The 20,494-nt window shown below is 37.3% G+C and overlaps 3 protein-coding genes and 1 long non-coding RNA gene across 4 annotated transcripts; 1 reads left to right on the top strand and 3 right to left on the bottom strand.

Annotated features, from left to right (window-relative positions):
- Positions 1 to 3,824: 3,824 nt before the first annotated feature.
- Positions 3,825 to 5,005, bottom strand: LOC110855781. Its single transcript, XM_035856387.1, has 3 exons — positions 4,595 to 5,005; positions 4,213 to 4,529; positions 3,825 to 4,133 (listed from the first exon to the last, which is right to left on the bottom strand). Exons 1-3 carry the CDS (start codon positions 4,927 to 4,929, stop codon positions 3,898 to 3,900), a joined length of 888 nt encoding a protein of 295 aa, XP_035712280.1. The 5' UTR covers positions 4,930 to 5,005; the 3' UTR covers positions 3,825 to 3,897.
- Positions 5,006 to 7,979: 2,974 nt separating this feature from the next.
- LOC110855780 (zinc finger BED domain-containing protein 4) lies at positions 7,980 to 9,882 on the bottom strand. Its single transcript, XM_022104170.1, has 4 exons — positions 9,723 to 9,882; positions 9,215 to 9,678; positions 8,818 to 9,131; positions 7,980 to 8,721 (listed from the first exon to the last, which is right to left on the bottom strand). Exons 1-4 carry the CDS (start codon positions 9,880 to 9,882, stop codon positions 7,980 to 7,982), a joined length of 1,680 nt encoding a protein of 559 aa, XP_021959862.1.
- Positions 9,883 to 12,317: 2,435 nt separating this feature from the next.
- LOC118437448 lies at positions 12,318 to 17,424 on the top strand. Its single transcript, XR_004836117.1, has 5 exons — positions 12,318 to 14,028; positions 15,505 to 15,920; positions 15,987 to 16,620; positions 16,706 to 16,984; positions 17,064 to 17,424. It is a non-coding gene; the product is annotated as an uncharacterized LOC118437448 (long non-coding RNA).
- Positions 17,425 to 18,269: 845 nt separating this feature from the next.
- LOC118437476 lies at positions 18,270 to 20,032 on the bottom strand. The gene is made up of 2 exons (XM_035856500.1): positions 19,990 to 20,032; positions 18,270 to 19,690 (listed from the first exon to the last, which is right to left on the bottom strand). The coding sequence occupies exons 1-2, from the start codon at positions 20,030 to 20,032 to the stop codon at positions 18,270 to 18,272; spliced, it is 1,464 nt and encodes a 487-aa protein (XP_035712393.1).
- Positions 20,033 to 20,494: the final 462 nt, after the last annotated feature.

Genomic DNA, 20,494 nt, shown 5'->3' with positions numbered 1-20,494 from the left:
TTCCCTTCAATTTTATGATGTTTTTTTATTCGGCTGTACGAGTATTTAAGTTTGGAAACAGTTTTTATGCGTGTCTCAACTTCTGGGGGCTGTGGGGGAGGCATTTTTGAAAGTAGATAGTTGAATTTTTGCACACAACTATCTGAGAATAATATGCTCCTCTGTTAAAAATTTTGACCCGCTACGACAAACCGTTCCGGGGTTATTCAACGACAAATTCGTCACCACCAGGAAAAGCGCCCTTTGGTAATAATTATGGATGCATAGATCCCGAAAAAACATAAGTACATAGGTCCATCAGTATTATGAATATGCATATGCTGTCTTTTTTAAAGTCATGTACCTATTTGTATGCCCAAATTTGACTTTCTTCCCTAATCGGGTGCTGCGTGAATTTCGGGAAAAAATCCAGGGATTTTGCACGGCTAAAACCGGGATTCCCGATTCCCGGGATTTAAAAAATCTTCCGGGATTGGAATCCCTAATAAAGATGAATGTACCAAAAAATTGTCATTGAAAATGAAAATGATAATGAATGTATATTCCAGCAACTCAAATTTCAAGATCGTTAAAATCATTGCTTTCGTACAATAAGCTTTCAAACTTTACTTACGAGTTATTAATTGTCTTAGGTAATTAATTACTTAAGACTCAATTGAAGGCAAGTAGATAATCAAGTTCTAATTATAATTACTTACTTGTCCACAAAGTTATTGAATTCCAGTACCAATTAAACTTAATATGCGCATAACAAAATATGAAAATAATTCCACTATAAATAGCTTGACGCACTTCAGACGTATATGCAAGTAAACTAACAGCAACAGCGGCACCCCAAACTATGAAAAATGTCGAAAAGGCTCACAAGGGAACCTTAAGTACTGTCACCTCTCGATTTCCTTCGGAATAGCCTTAATCGACAGATAATTTAGTGAAACAAAAACTTTGTCATAGAACATGCGGTGCAAAATCGCATTTTCGCGAAATATTTGGCGAGAGCTGCACCAAAACCTGCCATTTGCCCAAAGCTTTTAACATAGCCACCAGCCTTTCGAATGATGAAATGAACTTTATAGAATCTCAATAAATTATATTTGTACCCGTCCGCGTAATTTCAGCCAGATCACGAATATGCAAAAAATGATGCAAAGATTCGCAAATTTTTTGCAAATTGCGAAAATATAAAAATATCCGCAAATTTGAATTTCTTCGTTTTTTTAATTCAACAAATTGATCAGTTTAACTGATATAAAATATACTTTTGTCATTGCAAAAAATTTGCACACATTTTCAAAAAATTGAACTTCGCAATTTTTCATGAAAATAAATTAAATAATCTATTTTTACGTGGTTTTCGTAATTATTTGTGGTATTTATTTTTACAAGTTGCAAAAACTTGGTGCAATTTTATAGTTCAATATGTAGAATTTTTTGCAATGTTAGCATGTTTTAATTGTTCAACAAATTAGCTTTTTTTATTCGCTCATACCAGCATATATGATAATTCTTAAGTTTCTATAAAAAGCAGAATTTAAAAATTGTAAACTTCAATCTTTTGCAAATTTTTGTAATTTTTTGGCAATCAGAAAAGTATACTTTATATCAGTTAAACTGATAAATTTGTTGAATTTAAAAAAAACGAAGAAATTCAAATTTGCGGATATTTGCATTTTTGCAATGTGCAAAAAATTTGCGAATCTTCGCATCATTTTTTGCATATTCGTGATCGGGCTGAAATTACGCGGACAGGTACAAATATAATTTATTGAGATTCTATAAAGTTCATTTCATCATTCGAAAGGCTGGTGGCTATGTTAAAAGCATTGGGCAAATGGCAGGTTTTGGTGCAGCTCTCGCCAAATATTTCGCGAAAACGCGATTTTGCACCGCATGTTCTATGACAAAGTTTTAGTTTCACTAAATTATCTGTCGAATAAGGCTATTCCAAAGGAAATCGAGAGGTGACAGTACGTAAGGTTCCCTTGTCAGTCAAATCCAATAGCATCGCCAAATTCAACGTCTGCATATTTGTTTATATATTCAGGGGCCCCGGGATCCCGAAACAGATTCAGCCGGCTGTTCAATTCCTCCTCGACACGCCCTTGAATACCAGTCTCAACCAGAGATCTATAGTAAGATGGTAATTTAGAGTTTCCCGCAGACCTAAAGACCACTCCATACGCGCATTCACGCAATACTTCTTTGCCTTTGTAAAATTTATGCCATGGGTAGTTCTTCGTGAGGAATTGATACTCCGCTTCGATGTAATCAGAACTTGCTATGAACACGGTGTTACCACATTCAACGAGTTCTTGTTCTATTTGTATGCGTGTATCGTTTATGGTTGTATTTCTTGTGAAATTGAAATTTCTAGGGTGGTGTGAATGTATTGGTAGAAATAAGTTTAGTGCAAGATTGATGTGTTTCCTAAGATACGAGCTTTCAAGCCAATTCGAATTATCAAAAATGAACGCTGTACGATATAGTTAGCCAAGGAATTCGGGGTAAGCATCACTGAACATTGCAAACGGTATATTTGTAGGGTTAGAATAAAGGTTGAAGCAGTTTACATGTTTGTATTAATTGTCCTTTTCATTCAATACAGGTTTAAGTAACCACGTTAAATACCAGTTTATTTGGGAATGGCTACTCTTGGAATTTTTGTGTCCTAAACCCTTCATACTTTTTATCGTAGTATATAAAATGTCTGTTTCATTAAGAGATAGTTTACTGCAAACTAGATCATTGAATGTCTTAGGTTCAAACCATGGAAGTGGAGCATTGAGTTCAGTAATCATTAAACCATTGTAACAGTTTGTCAAAATAACGGACATTAAACACCAAAATCCAAAGGTTAGACAGATATGCTTATCTTGTTCAATTTTTGGGGGACGTGTCCCGTCTCTTCGAATAGTGTAGCCAATATGAACATCCACGCACAAAATGATGTATTTGTGAAATATTTATAAATAGATGCCAAAGCAATCACAAGTAACAACGTCGTCAATAATGACAACCACAGTTCGGGTTGAAATGGGGCAATATAAATTTCGAATGTCCGGTAACGTTCCCGGTAGCATGTTACATACTGCAGTCCGGTAGTTCTGGTAATTACTGGAACAAATGGCTTTATATGGTGAACAAATCCATATTTATATGAGGAAAGAAAGCCTTCGCTTCCCAGCTTGTAACCAAATTGTAACTGGGGAATTTGTAGTTCGTGGAATCCTGCAATAGTGTGCTTCACTGTCACGTTCGCTATTGATATTGCCAAATCTGTCCAGTCCTCCATAGTGTAGTGTTCTTTACGATCAAATGGATTTATTGGTTTATTTGCATTTGTTCGTGATGGAGAAACATTGCTCCACCGCGACATCCCCTGACTAGCAAAGTTCCATAGATTTGACCATGTATCGACGACATCTAATCGACTGTTCCACTAATTTTGCGGCAGTCTGCCCACCTTGCGCTTTGAGGAAGTATTTGCATTCCACAAATCTCCTTCGTATGGTTGTCGTTCGTAAGGTATGATATTATAAGGGTGTACATATTGTAAAGTTGAGGTAGTACTAGAGATGTGCAGGGCCGACATTTTTCAAAGCCCGCCCTACCCAATACCCTACTTGAAAAAGCCCTACCCTACCCTGCCCTATAGGGTAGGGTATAATCGAAAACCGGGCCTGCCCTACCCGGAAAAAATAAAGCCCGCCCAAGCCCTACCCTAGATTTTTTTAACCAATAAAAGCCCTACCCTACCCTATAGGGCTTCGGGCCCAGGCCCTATTTAATGATTATTTATATAAATCGTTTAATGCAATGATATATATTATATAACAACTGAAATATTTAATATCAATAAAATTTGAAAGTGACATTAAAGCATTTGACAAGAATGGTTCAATAATTTTTGTGAATGAAAGTTAATTCTGATAAGGTTCCAGCCGACAACAACGTCCTTCTTGGCGTACTTGTTGCCCATGTGCTTGGAAATACTCGTTCATCTGTAGATTGTGACGCAGGAATTGCAAGCAGTCTTTGGGCAATTTTCTGCAAATGAGGAAACTTTGTGGCGCCACACCAAAATCCGAGAATGTCAAAGTGGACTTGAGATTCTTTTTCCTTGTCGCTAATTTCTTAAAAACGAAAAAGAATATAAGAATATAAGAATATTTGTTAAGAATAAGTTCAAATGGATTTTGCCAAATATCTTACCACTGATAAGAAAGGAATCAATATTTAACTCCGTAAGCTTAGCGTCAAGATACTTGTTCATCTCAGCTATAGCTAGGTCACTGCTACTAGCTAACCCAATTTCAGTACTGTTTTCTTCCGTATCAGAGTCTTCTATATCCGCGAACCGAGACTTTTTTGCTTCTGGTCCGGGGTCAGTAGGTCTTGGTTTCTCAGAATGACCTGCGTCTTTGCCAGCCTGATCTCTTTCTTTCTCGATTTCTCCCATTATGAGTTGCTTCATTTCCTTCCGGGCTTCCGCTTTTTTTTCTTCAGACGCGAATTTAAGTTTGCGAAACCTTTACAAAATCGGACATATTATTGGGGCGCCCCACTGTATGTTATGCTACATTTGATGGCTTACTTTGGGTTCAATAAAGCTGCAACATAGTGCATAGTAGAGGTTTTACAGTATTCAGCAAAACAAATCATAGCCTGTCCTTTGAGCAGTTTCAATTCATCCGAATCATCCTCGTTTATCTCCAAGTGTTGATGTAGCTTATGGAACCAGGGTGCAATTTGATATAGAGTTGGCTGACTATCCTGGCTGAAAACCTTTGTGCACTCTTCAAACGGCCCTAAGAAATCCACTAATTCTTTAACACTTTCGTTGTCGATGGTGCTTAACTTGTTTATTTTCCCGTTCTGTAGAAGTAAATTTTGTACTTCGCTAGCTGCCTTTAGATATGACTCCAACATAATTAACTCTCTATTCCATCTAGTGGCAACTTCTTGCTTAAGTGTGGATGTTAGTTTGGAGTTCAGCGAAGACTGCTTGAAGTAGGTTACCACATCTTTAATTGACACTAGGGCGCCCTAAAATAAAACTGAAATTGTAGATTATTCTAACACTCCAAATGACAAGTTTTGATAAAAATGCGTACGTGGAATCGCGGACAACTTTCCTTGAACGAAAAAAATTTTTTGGGATGAATTTCTCGGCCATTCTTTTCGGCATTAGCTACTTGTGTAGCTGTTGGCGTGGGTTTTTTATTGAACATCCACTCCACACACGTATTTAGACGATGACAAAGACATGGCTCTCTTTTTTAAAAAAATATGCAGCATATTAGAACCGGAATCTGTGACAATCCAAGAGTTTGTCATAACGTCGTCGACGTTGTTGCCAAAAAACTTAGATAAAATTTGACGACATTGTTGTCGGATGTTAATCGTTGTTTTATGATCTTCAGTAAATTCGTCAACCCCCAACATATGCGATGTCAGCTTCCAATTATTGTTGATGTAATGAATTGACAGTGATAGAAAGCTTCGCTGTCGATATTTGTCGCTCCACATATCTGATGTAAAAGCAAAGAATGGAAATTGCGGTGCCGCACCAACTAGCATTGAAATATCATTTCGCTTCGCATCAACTAGTTTAGGAAGAAATTCTCTTTTTAAAGTAGTTCTATGCTTCAATATTGATTTTGGATCTTGATCTCCATACATTGCGCCAAAATGTATCAATGATTTTGCTATTTTTAGAAATCCTCTAGAACCTACTGAATTTAGTGGACGAAGGTCTTGAGCCAACCCTATCACCACGTCTTCATTCAATGCTGCAACTGCCCCCGATGGAACGTTTTTTAAACCAAAATTTAATGTCGTCTGGTTATTACTTGAGCTTTTGGACGATTTTGGTGCAGCGCTGCATGCAGAATTTTGGTGTCTTGAAAGAGCCGTCGTCCCGTCCTTTAGCCTGTATGTCAAGCATTTTTTACATGACACACATCGAACTACATCTGTGTGCTTGTTGTCCACGAGAACTTGCTCAAAAGTATTCCACACATCTGACTTAGAAGATTGTGATTTTAATTTTTTATGAAATGTAATTCTTTTACTATTATTTGATATCAGTTTTTCAATATCAGATTTTACAAGCACTGGATCCACGACTTTAAAGATGGCGATGTCTGTTTCGGTGGATGGTGTGCTGTCTGTATTTTCCACTTCATTTTCCCATTCATGGGAAAATCAATATTTTGATTCGACATCCTAAAAAAGTTCGAAAAATGTCAGCTGGTGATTAAATTAACTGTATGGGGCGCCCCAATTACCTTAGATTGCATTGAGCCACAATGTAGATTGAGAATTATTAGTAACTCAGCGACTTTTGAGCTTTGCGAAGTTTAAATTATTTATTTATTTTTAAAGAGAAATCCCATCAAAACGTTAAATAAGTGAACATCATTCGGATAATGTGAAATATGCAGTAAAAATGCAAAGGAAGAAAAATATTTAACTTCAAATCTCGCGTCTCATTTCTGATGCCCCACTCTATGACTGACTACGCTATTTTTTTATTTTTAAAAACAAAAAGAAAAAGTCCTACCCTGCCCGACAGCCTATTTATGTACATGCAAAAAAGCCCGCCCGGCCCTATGCCCTACTTAAAAAAGCCCTACCCTACCCTACCCTTAAAAAGTAGTGATAATGAAAGCCCGCCCGCCCAAAGCCCTATAGGGTAGGGCAGGGTAGGGTTTTTTAAGGGTAAACCCTACCCTATGCACATCTCTAGGTAGTACCAAAGGCGGCACGAAACGAATCAATTCTACCTCCTGCTTTGTTGTGATAACAATTACAACCATGTGGTCGCAATATTGGTAAAACCGTCGCCATGTCTGGTCGCTAAGCAAATTGTTCGAGTTTCTCTCGCCATCCCTTACCAGATGGAACAAATGGTAGCCTACCGTGGTTTCAATCCAAGCTCCTTGAGGGAAACATTTTTCTAAATCGCTTACAAATTTTGTTCCAGTCAGTACTTTTAACAGAAGGAAACTCAGTTTATGTTGCTGGCTTCGGGAAGATAAGACATTTATAGCTGAAGATGATCAATCCTATGGTTTCAAACTCGTGTATGAATATTAAGGTTGCCGCGGGTAGTTGCACTACCCGGCCGGGTACTACCCGGCCAATATTTACCAATTACCCGGACCCGGCGGGTACCCTGCTGGGTTACCCGGCAGGGTACCCGCCCCGGCTTTTCAATATGGAATGGAAGAACTATATAGTTTTGACTTAAAATGTATGGTAAATCCTGGTCATTATGTTATGTAACAAATAATCAATTTATTCAGCACATTCATTCACGACATTAAGAAAATAATGTGAAGATTATTTTTTTTAAATAAACGTCCATCAAAAATAGGAACATACCGGCATGTTTTTAGTTAGTGTAAATTAATAAAATTATAAACTAGTTTACTATTAAGAGCTGCAATTTCTTCTATAAAGAAAGCCAAACATTTACCACATTATTATAGATTTAAGGAAACGCTTTAGTACTGATAGTTGATTATTGGCAGATTGTGTTTTAAGAAAAGTAGGGTTTCTGCATGATTAGGAGTCAGCTGCGTTCGGAGGTTATCATAGATCTGTCCAGCTTCAGAGAACATCCTTTCGCTGTAGACGCTGGTGGCAGGGGCTGATAAGAACTTTTTTGCATATTTTTGAAGCGTCGGAAATTTGTCCTTGTTAGTCTTCCACCATTTTAAGGGATCATTCAATCCAGTATCCGTCAAAGTAAGAGTCTTGCTTTTTATAGGAATTGGATCTGCTTTCCAATACGAATTAATTTCGGCGACAATTGAGGTCCGTTTAACTGCAGCGGCTTCAATATTTTCTTCTGACACCTCCGAAATTTCCATAGATTGCTTAATGGCTTCATCGTAACAGTTCCAGAAGGAGACATGCAACTGGTCCGCTAACGTTAAAGGACCTTCTAATTGACAAGGGGGAGTTCGGGTTCAGATGTAAACAAGCCGTTGAGGTTCGAGGGGAGAGGCAGGGTCAGGGATGCCCATCTCTTCTTGTAGGATAAAATTCTGTAATCTAGCCTTCACCAGGTCTCGAGTGTTGTCAGAGAAGAACATTTGTTTATACCGCGGGTCTAGACAAGTTGCAAATGCATATTCATCCACATCGGGTAGTTTCTCGAATCGTTTTTCAACATTCTTTAGAAACTCTTTTTTCAAAGTCTTCAATCCGGCATCTAGACCTTCAGTTTTTTTGAAGTATCGTAAGAGGGCTTCCACATTTGGTATCACTTCAGATACGATACTAGAGTTAAAGCTGACAAGCTTCGTAATTTCTTCCAAGGGCTTCAGAATAGCGATCACGCCTGGTAGAAGTGTCCACTCATTTGTGGTCAAATTGTCAAAATCAATTTCAGTTGATAAACTTGCTATGATTGCCTTTAGATCCTGAAGCCTTTCAAGCATATAGAACGTGCTGTTCCACCTTGTCGCGACATCTTGGATCAGTTTCTTTGGTGTCAGGCCCATATCTTTCTGCTTTTTAAGGAGAAGGGTTGAGTTCTTCTGGGACTGAGTAAACTTTGCGACTATTTTCCGAGATTTCGCAATTAAATTTTTGACGCTCACTGCTTTGACTGAATCATGGAATGCTAGCTGAATTGTGTGGGCGAAGCATCCGATGTTGCTCAGATTAGCATCATTTAAACCTTTGACTATATTGGCACCATTGTCACTGAAATTGAAATATAATGAGCTATTTAGGAAAAGATTCATAAAAAACAATCCGGCTTGTTGCTTTTGCGTTTCTTTTATTAAAATAAGATCTTACCGGACTAACGTGTGAACTTTGTTTGTAGGAATATCCCAACTTTTTAGCATATCAAGTATCACTTCAGAAATCTTCTGACCGCTGTGCTCACCGGAAAAATGTTTACATTGAAGAACAGCATGGCGATGTTTAAATATCTCGTCAATCAAATGCCCAGTGAAACTTATAAATCCAAAGTTATTATGCTCGCTTGTCCAAATGTCACTGGTGAACGAAATCCAGGTAGCGTCCTGTACTTGACTCCAAATTTTTTTCCGTGTCCTTTCATAAATTTTGGGAATAATTGTATCCGTCATGTAAGTTCGCCCTGGGACCTGAAACAAGTTTAGTTAAGGATCATCTATTTATTAATTTAACACGCCGGCGTTTTTATTGAGTGTATTTAGAATCAGCATACCGGATATTGCGGTTTCATAGCCGCTAATAATCTCCTGAATCCAATTTTCTCTACAAAGCTGTACGGTAGGACATAAACGGCTATCATCTCTCCTAATGTGTAATGTAGACTCTGTGCCCCTAAATCATCGATTTTCCATTTCTTTTTAGATTCAAGACTCTCGATTAGGGTTGGCTGGGTTAGTCGCATTTTCTTTGGAGTCGTGGAGCCGTAATTGTCGTCGTCACTTGAAACGGCGACCGCATCAGGATCATTTGAATACGCCTGCTGATAGTGAGTAGGATGCTTGGCCTCTAAATGTTTTTTTAGAGATGAAGTGCTACGGCTTTTTCCAATGCCACAAGCTATCTCACCATTACAAACAGTGCAGACCGCTTTAGATGGGTTGGTTGAATGATCTTTAAACCACAGCCAAGCCCCACTTGTCCGTCTCGTTCCTAGAATAGAAATTATTCTTTTGATTCCTGAAATAAAGCGAATTTATTAGCAAAATGGCTAAAATAGTTACCTTTTTGTGCTTCTTGTTTTAACGCCGAAGCTCTCGTTTTTTCTCCTGATCTCAGCAGACTTAACAAACCGGCTTGTTGATTCTGCTCGCCACCAAGGGAGTTTGAATTGACTTCGTCCTGGGAGCTTGAAGGCGAAGGTACCTCGTGTGAGGACGACATTTTTGGAGATTTTTAGTGTTAGGTTAGCATGAGTTTATTAATTATTAGATAGAATTTGTAAATTTATATCCATGAAACAATTCGAGCAGGTGTGCACAGGACTGAATTATTGAGTCGAATGAAGAAACCGCACCAAAATCTGTCACAGTATGCCCCAGAAAACGAAAGATGGGAAAATAAAACTACCTGGGCGGGTAATTCTCAATACCCGGCTCAGCCGGATACCCTGCTTTTTTAGATAAATTGGCCGGGTAGCAGGGTAGCCGGGTACCTACCCGGTACCCGCGGCAACCTTAATGAATATACCCGTATGACTTTCACGGGAATATTTTGATTCCCGAAATCCGATCCATCATGAACAATTTGTAGATCGCAATTTGTTATATTTTCCAAAAAGTGAGCTATATAAGTCTGGACAACTGATATGGAATCTTTTTCACATTTGGCCATTGCCATTATGAGAAATATAAGAAATATTATCTCGGTGAACATGTTTGCAAGGTTAAAGGTTTGCCGAACTGGTTTCGTTTGTCCTTTATAGCAAGGCAAATATGTCACTAGAGTTTTATTTTATGCATGCCTCGGTAGTTCTTTAACCCAAAGCTTATTATTTATGTCTCACTAACCATAAATAATTAATCTCTTTCACTCAGGTTTAACTTAAACATTAAGAATATTCCATGATTGGATTCTCAACTGTCCAGTAAAAAAGCAATTATTTAAAAGCATTAAATATGCAAAACCTGTATTAGTAAGATTGGTATATATGTTCTTTCAAAATTTTCCATGACGCTGGAATATGCTCAGCCAAAATTAATGACTTATTTAGCACTATTATAAGCGGTTCCATCAGTTTGTTAATAACACTGGTTTATAATTATTTATCACAACGAGTAACGACTTATGTACGTAAATAAGAAAGTAGTATACACTTACTTATGGATGTACTCTAACTACATACCTACCTGGCTTTAAAAATCATTAAGTATGCATCGATGATCAAACCCAAGATCTGGCATAATGGATGAGGCTTATAATTTTGGTTGAACCGGAGTATACTGGGTTTACATACCTAGGTCATATGTACGTCATCTCGCTCGAACCCAACATGCCCCGGTTCGACCAAGATTGCAAGCGTGTAATATCAAGGCAGTTTTACTTTGCCCAAAATTTGGCAACCGCGTTCGTTTCCCTACCATATTAATAATATGGGAAGGATACCAGCGCGGGATGGGAAAAGATAAACTGCGTTGATATTAATGAATATCTCAGCTAATTCCATCGATTCGGCAAAAACTTTGGGTTAGCCATTTCAGAATTCGAAAGCAATTCGCTGGCCAACTTGACTAGTATTTATTTTTGTTTATGCTATGTTCATTACATATGTATGTATCTACCTATTTAATATATTAACCTCGTATACAAGTTTACACTTATTTTTGGATTAACTACTGTGTTTTGAGGGCCAGTATCGCTCTAAAAGTTCCTTTTACCACAGCCATCAAGAACTTAAGAACAGACAATCTTTTCACTACCCAAACACCCTCGACTCCCCAAGCGAGTGGGCGACATCCCTTTCTAAACTTGTTCATGTACTTTCTGTCGTCGTTGTTCTGGTGCTCAATATATTTCCACGATCTTAAAACTCTTTTCCCATACAAGTCAATCCTTCCCGTGACCTCTAAACCAATGAACCAGATGCATTGTGCCAGTATTGACAGCATGATGAGCAGGACCTATTTAACCATTTCCTATTTCCTATGGAAAAAGAAAAATATTGGAGTTTCCGGAAATAACAGAGAGTACATTGTATTCGAGAGGGGAAATAGACCAAATAACGTAATTGCAAGAACGTTTGCATAATCCAGCCATACTCCAGGGAGTAATTTCATCGGATCATAGTTCACCATCCATCTTTCTGTATATTTACAGATAAAAATGAGTTTTAACTCAAAATTCAAATTGATTAATCACACGACATAATTTTTTAAAACGATTACAATTTGATAATGACTTAAGAATAGAGGTCTCTCAGCATCTGCTCTCAGATTTTTAACCAAATTAATTTCAAGGTTGGCACAAGTTTAATTTATACCATGTTTGCGAAATGCACTCTTCCGAGGTTTAGGTTTGGCGGAGATATTTCGCATACGAAGAACAGGAAACTTGCAGAAAACGTTATATTTTTCGTCGATCAGCAGTCAGCACAAATTTGGCCAAAATCGGAGACCATACGCTGCGAGACCTCCATTGTTCATTATTATATAGCACCAGAGATGAGCCGTGCGCACGACTTTTTGGTGTTAACACGAACACGCACGACACGATCGTGCATCGTGTCGTGCGTGCGCCGACGCGAGCCGTGTCGTGCCGTGCGTGTAACCCTCACTCAAACACTTCGTGCGACCAATAGTATCATCGTAAGTAGAGTCTGGTCTGGTAAGTAGACACTTACGGTACCCGGGTTTTTACTGCTACCGCAATTTAGCAGTAACAGTAAAAACCCGGGTACTGTAACTCTGCATAAGAACGCAGAGGACCACACCGCCGAAACCACCATCACCACCGACTAAACTGATGGCGGCGAAGACGCTGGCGCTGCTACCTAGTCGCTGGGACCGACGCCACGGGCTGAGGCGATGTCGTGGGCCGCGCCAGCGCCCTCGCTGTCGTCGTGGTCACAATAAAACCTCCTCCGCCACTACCACTACCCAGCCATCACGAAAACAATAATAATACCAATAAAAACGACGACAAATAATAATAAATATGTAATGCAGGTACTCACGAGTCAATCAGGAATCAGTCTTTTAAATTATTATTATCAATAAAATTGTTCCCACCATAGTCATCACCAAAACAATAATAAATATGTATGTACATACTACTCCACATAGTTTTGTGTAATTCAGGGATGGACGTTTACTTTTCACTAAATTTCTAGCAGCCAAATATTTAATTATTATTTTCAAAAAAATTGTAAACACCACCACAGCCATACCACAACCACCACCACAAATAATATGACGACGACGACCACGACGACAGATTACCGTCCGAGTCACCACCACCACAAATAATAATAGTACGACGACGACAAGGAAGATTAAAGACTCAACCTCAACGAAATGACAACGAACTAGAGAAATACTTTAACTTTTGTATTAACATTAGTGACAATGGTTCACAGGAAGAGAGTCGACAGAGTTGTACAAATGAGGATTCTGAATTCTCAGACACAGTGAATTCAGTGAACAGTGAGTTCAGTGAATCGAGTTTCTCAATGCAAGATGACCACGACCACGACGATGACCACGACGACAGATTACTGGTCGAGTCACCACCACCACAAATAATAATACGACCACGATAATAATAATAAATATGTATGTATGAACTTGTGTAATAATTTAAAAACAAATTGTACACACACCCAGTCGTGGTCAAATCGTTGATAGTGAAAAGGATGAGTGATGAAAAAATATCCCGAAAAAGTCACCCGGTGAAATCTCATCTTCATCAACTTATGAAATTCGCGCACGGGGTTACCTGCTTTTGTGTAAAAATAAAAAAGAGAAAGGTAACCGGTAAAAGACCACGTTTTTCCCTCACATTTTGTGACGCTTGGTTTTTTAACGGAAAAAATCATAAAATATTGTGCAGCTTGCAGTCTTGTGGTGTTTATTTGTAAAGTGGACTACTTTCTTAGTTAATTGGTGACTCTTAAATAGTTTTAATAGACAAAAACTCGTGCAAAAAGGTGATCAATACTCAAAATACTTGAAACGGGTGTCAATATGTGAAAAAATTTGAAGAAAAAACTGCTCAAAACTTGAAATTCTTTTAATACGTGACAAAAAACTTGCAGAAAAAGTGGTCAAAACTCGAAATTCTTTTAATACGTGACAAAAACTACTAGAAAAAAGTGTTCAAAACTTGAAAATCTTTTAATACGTGACAAAAAACTTGCAGAAAAAGTGGTCAAAACTCGACATATTTTTCAATACGTGAAAAATATTGTCTAAAAAGCGAACAATACTCGTTATAGTTGACAAAAACTTGAACAATTCTTTCAAAAAAGTGAATAAAAAGTGCAACCTTGTTCTTACATAAATCTTGGATATCATGGCTGGGTCAAATAAAAAGGTAAATTCGTTTTAATATTACTGCTACCAATTGATTAACGCTTGCAACTGCTTACCATTATTAATTTTAAGTGAGTGGAGAGGTAAAAGGGGATGTCGGAGTATCTTGGTATTGTAAGGTTTTCAGTCGAACCGAGCTATAAAAATACTAGAGAAACGACAAACTCTTATCAGGGTTAATTATAGTGTGAACGGGATTGTTAGAAATGAAAGATGGGGAATATTTATTCCTACATAGTTATGCATACTTTTCTCATGGAGATGTGAGTGGTGACTTATGTAAATACTGGAATCGGTAATCTAATATTGAGAAGATTGAGAAATGATGCGAACTTCTTTCGCTGAACAAAAACAAGACAATTAGTATTAAATTACAGATCAATGTTTACATAAGCAACTTTTAGCAACCAGTGTTATGCAGATAGGAATTTGCGAATCTTTTGCTCTCTTTTTTAACATGCTGGAGAAAATTATTCTCAACTTTGCATTCTTATTTCATTCTTCTCACACGACACATATCAGTCACCCTCATCCGCCTCTCAATTTCCCCATTTTTCCAATTTAAAGTAAAATGAAGGTGACATTGTTTGTAATTTTATTTCTACCGTGTGCACAGTCCTGTGCCGTTATTGATAACTGTAAAACTTGTATCAAAAACGGCTGCCACTTTGTTGGTCATGGAAATAAATTTGTTTGCAAACCAGCCAACGATACTCACCAGAGGGCGGATATGTATGTATTTCTAACTTTTTCATTCCCAATCAGATCTTACTATAACTTCGTATACACACATCCTATCGAAGCATGATTTCAAAAATTCAAACATGGTTTTCCATATTTTACATATTTTAGGGTTTTCGTACATATACATATTTTCATACATATTTTGAGGTTTTTTCGTAAATACGCATATTTTCCTACATATTTCGAGCATTTTCTAAAAATAAACATTTTAATGCATATTTCAGGATTTCCTGAGGAAAAAATATTTTTCTTCATTCAGACGTTAAAGTTGGATAAAAATTATACTTTCATGATAACGGAGTTTAATTCGTGTAAACGACTAGAAAATCCATTTTGCCCCATTTTTCAAGTCATAAAATTGCCCCTGAAAATCTCTAAATATGGCTAATGTCGTGTTACGGGTCATTACATGAATATTAAAATACAATACATAATAATTCATTAATAAGAGTGTTACAAATTTGAAACTTTTAGAAAATTAAATGCAAATATAGTAGAAAATTTCGGTTGAAAAATATGTTTTACGTGCATATTTTCGCGTTTTTTAAGTACATATTACATACATATTTTGAGGAATTTAAGTACATACATATCCGCCCTATGATACTCACACGACTCGAGTGACACGTGTCTTCACTCGCATGAGTCAATGCCCAGTTGGTAAGAAACTGTATCAATGAAAATGAAAACGAGTGATGTTTATAAATTCACTAGTTTTCTATTTTATTGATAGATTCAGTGATAACACCACCGCACTACCCAGCAAAAACACCAACCGACGGAAAGAGTGTGCAGAAAAATCATGGTTAGTTTATGGAAGTACTGGGATTTCAGGAACACTGTGTAATATTATTCTATTATTCAGACAAGGGGTTCTTATCAACGGTAGCACCACCACCACTTTCTTCTGTTCGACTTCCGGTACAACCAATCTCGGCACCAGGCCAACCAACCTACACCCCACAACCACCACCTAAATTTTCCTACAATTTAACAGTACCTCGATCAAAATCATCACTTTCCCCCTCGCCAAAAATATTGACAACTCCACCAACCATTCCAACTCAGCGGCCTTTTACTAATTATTCCGGAGAAAGCGGGCACGCAATCACGACTACTACACGTGTCCCAGACTTCTGCATGAGAATGGTTCGTGATGAATAAAGTCGAGATTTGATTAAATAGATTAGACGATCTGATTTAAATTCTATACAGGGTTGACTACTAACACAACGATTGACTCACCAAAACTTTCCCACAACCGGTCGACTTCCGCACTTTCTCCCAGCCCCACACTAGCAACACTACTGACACAACTGTTACCAACGTCATCAGTCACACAACAACCTCCCCCTACTTTCTCCCCCTTGGTTACTACCACGACGACTACTACTACTGAACGCTTATCTACAAATCTCCCAGAACACGTGGCACGAGTGGAAATGAATACAGTGGAGCCTGTCTTACTCACAGAAGCGACAACGTTTAATTTTGGACTGGAGAAAATTTTAAAACTATTCCCACAACACCACCAGGAATGCTTCGTGGTAATAATTATTCATAATAATGACACACCACGTGAAAAGACTGCGGTAGTAAACTAATTCACATCATGAGTGGTATTAGACCAAACAAGACTTTTGAGACTTTGTTAGATGTCATGTTATGTCCACAGTGTGTGAATGATCAAGGAATGTTTCCCATAAAAAAATGTACAATGGGTTGTTTACCTTACCCATTGCGCCCCAGTGATTTTTATTTCAACAAATATGTGTGGCTACTCCGATTTAAACTGATAAAGGACTGCAAACGCAAAAGTCAGTGTGTATGCAAAATTTGTATGTGGAAGGTGAGAAGTTTACAAAGTAGTATGAATATTTGACAGTTATTTCAGTATTCTGCTACTTTTTAATTTTTTAATCTTGTGTCATCAGGTCAAGAATCCTACAATAAACTTTAAAAGTACAGATTTCATCCCGTGGGAACATAAATATGCAGAGTTCAACCACCGACTTGTGTGTCGAGGGTGTTGCAAACCTCAGATTCCAGCTCCACCAAAGGATTCTGAAGGAAGATATCTCTGGTGTGATTGGCGAACTCGGTGTTCGTGTGAAGAATGTTTGGAAATAATCTTGGATCCTGACGATTATTTTTCTAACTGGTTGACTCAAGTTGGTGACGTGTGTTTCTCCTTTGAGGAAGCTAATGCAAAGGTGATTCACTGATAACGAATGTAATGCTGAAGCAAGAGTTGGGACAATGAATAATTTAAAAAATATATATTTCTTGCAGAATCTGATGTTACCACCACTGCCTAAATAGTTTACTGTTATTTTGATGATTGTATTAGATTTCGTGTTGAGTTTGTTGTATGTGTACTAGTTATATTTTATGAGGATGTGTGCTTGTGTGTGTATTTGGTTTTTGTATGCAAAATTAAATATTTAAAACTATTTTAACAATTTACTGATGAGTACTTGTGGAGATATTCACTTTTCATGTGTTGTGATGTGAAATAAATATTTAACCCCAGACAAAAATTTACACATTGTACAAATTGGTTGTATTTTTTATCATATTTGCATTGATTACATTTCTATTTACAATTTAATTACATGTAGACTGTTTCATACAATATCTTTGTGCCGAACGGTAGGGTTTTTATTCCACGTTCCCCCAGTAAATATCGTGAGTTGCACACCCATGATAGAGCTAGTTTATCAGAATTCACAGATTGAATTTCAAAATTTTTACTGCGTAGATTTCTAGTTTTTACTTTCTTTGATGTTTGGTTGAACAATGCAGCTTTGAAAGCGTCTTCATCACACGTTTTAACAAACGATCGACCAATACCTTTTAATTTTCTTTTGTCTAATTTCTTGTTTCCTTTTCTATCGGTAGGGTTAGGATAATAAAATTTTAGGAAATAACATTTTTTAGTTAGAATAACGTACTCCTCGATAAATTTGAGAACTCCACTCATATTATCATCTTTCAATTGTCCCAACGTACCTTTACAGTCGGTTGAAAAATAAGGATGGTCTCTTGGGAGAAATGAGAAATCCATAACTGGTTTTCCATTGTGTTTCACCTGACTTAATTCTTTCCACGAGTCGTCTACATATATTTCCATTAAAAAACTATCTGTATCTACATAACAAATAGTTATCCTATCTCCAAAATGTTTTTTAAACTGGTAGACTAGGGAATAAAAATAAGCTTTGGAGTGATCTAGGATTGCAGCGTTCACAAGAATGTGATTATTCATTACTACACTTTCTTTATGGTGTTCAATCATGACTAAAAACTCATTAATCATTTTTGCGTTAGAAAAATTGTGTTTTGCGACAAGTTGTTTAGCTTGTTCAATTTCAGACACAAGCTGCGTATTCTTAAATTTAGTTGGATCAATTCCGAAATACCCAGAGACACTATTCATTACAAGTTTAATTAATTGGTTCATTCCAATTGTTTTAGCAACACGTAAATATGCATTCTCTAATATCCATTTTTTAGAAAGGCTTTCTGACTGAAAGTCCAAATTGTGTGATATTTTTTCACTTTCACACCGAGGGAAAGTGCTACTTTCAACATTGGTAGAAATAATACATAGTTATTTTTATTGTGAAGTGTGAGTAGTAGTTGTTCTCCACCCAGGTTGGATTTCGAATTAGGATTTTTATTCAAATAATCCTTTTGTGATTTTGAAAGGTCACTCTCGTTGACAACTCTTTTCTCCGCGAATGGTGGTAAATCTTTAAACCAATTGTGGTGCTCGGACGATATCTCGAGGTCACACTCGATAAGAAACCCGACATCCGCTTTCGTGGAATATCTTGTCGGGTCAAACGACCTCATAAATTTACTAGATTTTTTAACAAAATCCCTTGTAGGTAATTTCTCACACATACTGTGTGGATACAGCCCATTTACATCGAGTTGTATAATGTATTTAGTTGGTTTCTTTGGATTATAATTAGGGAAACCAGGAACATTGGCTTTGCCGTAACGTTTACTCACGTTCACGATTCCTCCCACCTGAGCCTTTTTTGTTAAATTATAAAGATCTGGGGTGGTAATAAATTGTAGAGTTGCATTTGCATCCCTCAGCGCTATCTTGTAACTCATACTACTTAGTGACACGTAATTGGTGGGATCGGTTTTATAAGTATTTAAGCAATGTTCTCTATGTGAGCGCCATACATCACACAGTAAACTGCAGTCCAGTAAATTATAGACTCTCATAAATTCAGCGAGAGTTTTACATTTGCACTTTTTAAAAATTGTGCACGCATTCTTGTATTCCTCTGGTTCACAGGGACTATCCTTCAACTTATTGTAAAAGCACTCAATCGGTGGTAATTCCACTATCTGTTCGTGTAGATTTTGCATCGTCAAATGGTCGTAAGGAAATGCCAATTTCCCAAAAACTAGTGGTAGGTCTACACCCAACACATTCTCAAATAATTTTGTTGTCACTTTAAATTTATCTACTCCATCTAATTTAAGATTCTGTACAAGGTTGTCAAGTGAACTGTTCAAGTGTGCTAGACTATCAATTATTCGTAGACGTTGACCTACCAGTAAATAAATATGTCGTTCACTAGTCTTTGAAATTGTTCTCAACGGGAGTCCTAGCTCCGCGATTGCGAGAATTAATAATTTTGAGTCAAAGCCAGTTAAATTATGGAATATAATCGTGCAATACCGACTATTTCTACAATTTAAGTTGCAGTTAGCGTGGGCGGCTCCGATGTATTTCGCCCGGTCCTGAAATACATTTTGTTCCTTGGTATGACAGTGGTGTCGAACCTTTCTGTACTGAACGTCGGGGACTGTGAACTGGTCCAAATCTGCATCCATTGCTCGCTTTTCGTTGGTGTGAGCCACTTTATCGTAGAATTTGGAGTAAAACGGTTCTGCAATAATAATAAAACAATTAGAATTATTAACATTTCAAATCTAGGTTTGTACTCAGACTTACTTTTGCATAAACAACAAATAGTAGTTGTAGCAAAATTGATCCAATCGTCCGAGTTCATTCTCATCATCTTTGCATATGCACTTACACGCTCCTGGTAGAGTTCAGATATTCGTAGCATATATATGACAAATTTCTTGGCAGGGGTAGTACCGACGTGTGTTTTTATTATTATAGGTTCATCACCACTCATGGTTACGAATGCAAACCCTCGCCGTTGGAGAATGTGGTCAATACCACTCCCACCACCACCCATCTCATCATCACTTTCTCCATCCATTATGTCCACATCTTCCCCAGGCCTACTGGCTACCGTTTCAAAATCTGCTACTATATACACTGGTGGTGGTTCGTTTTCTACATATTGTCCATACTTATGTAATGCTATGGTTGGGAATCGTATAACTGTTTTATTTATCTGGTTACACAATTTGCTGTGTTTATTTCTACCATGTTTTGTTATAAATCCGTGTAGACAAACTCTACAAAAATATTTCTTGTTGTAGCCAGGTTCCCACATAAATCTACTAAAATTTGAAATTAGAACAAAGTGTGATTTCATTTCTTTTTGAAGTCTCATTAAATCTACATGATATTTCTTCATCTTCTTTGTTTTATAGATAAGATAAATAGATTTCCATTCTGGACTGTAATTGTACACATTTACAGAAAAATCAGGATTCAATTTCTCAAATCTTGATAGTTGAGAAATTTTAACTCCAGCGGTAGAATCGAAGCACGA

Source organism: Folsomia candida, unplaced genomic scaffold (genome assembly GCF_002217175.1).
Source record: "Folsomia candida strain VU population unplaced genomic scaffold, ASM221717v1 Fcan01_Sc013, whole genome shotgun sequence".
Lineage (NCBI taxonomy): Eukaryota > Metazoa > Arthropoda > Collembola > Entomobryomorpha > Isotomidae > Folsomia > Folsomia candida.
The sequence above is the reverse complement of the archived record's forward strand: the minus strand, read 5'-3'. Positions and strand labels throughout refer to the sequence as shown.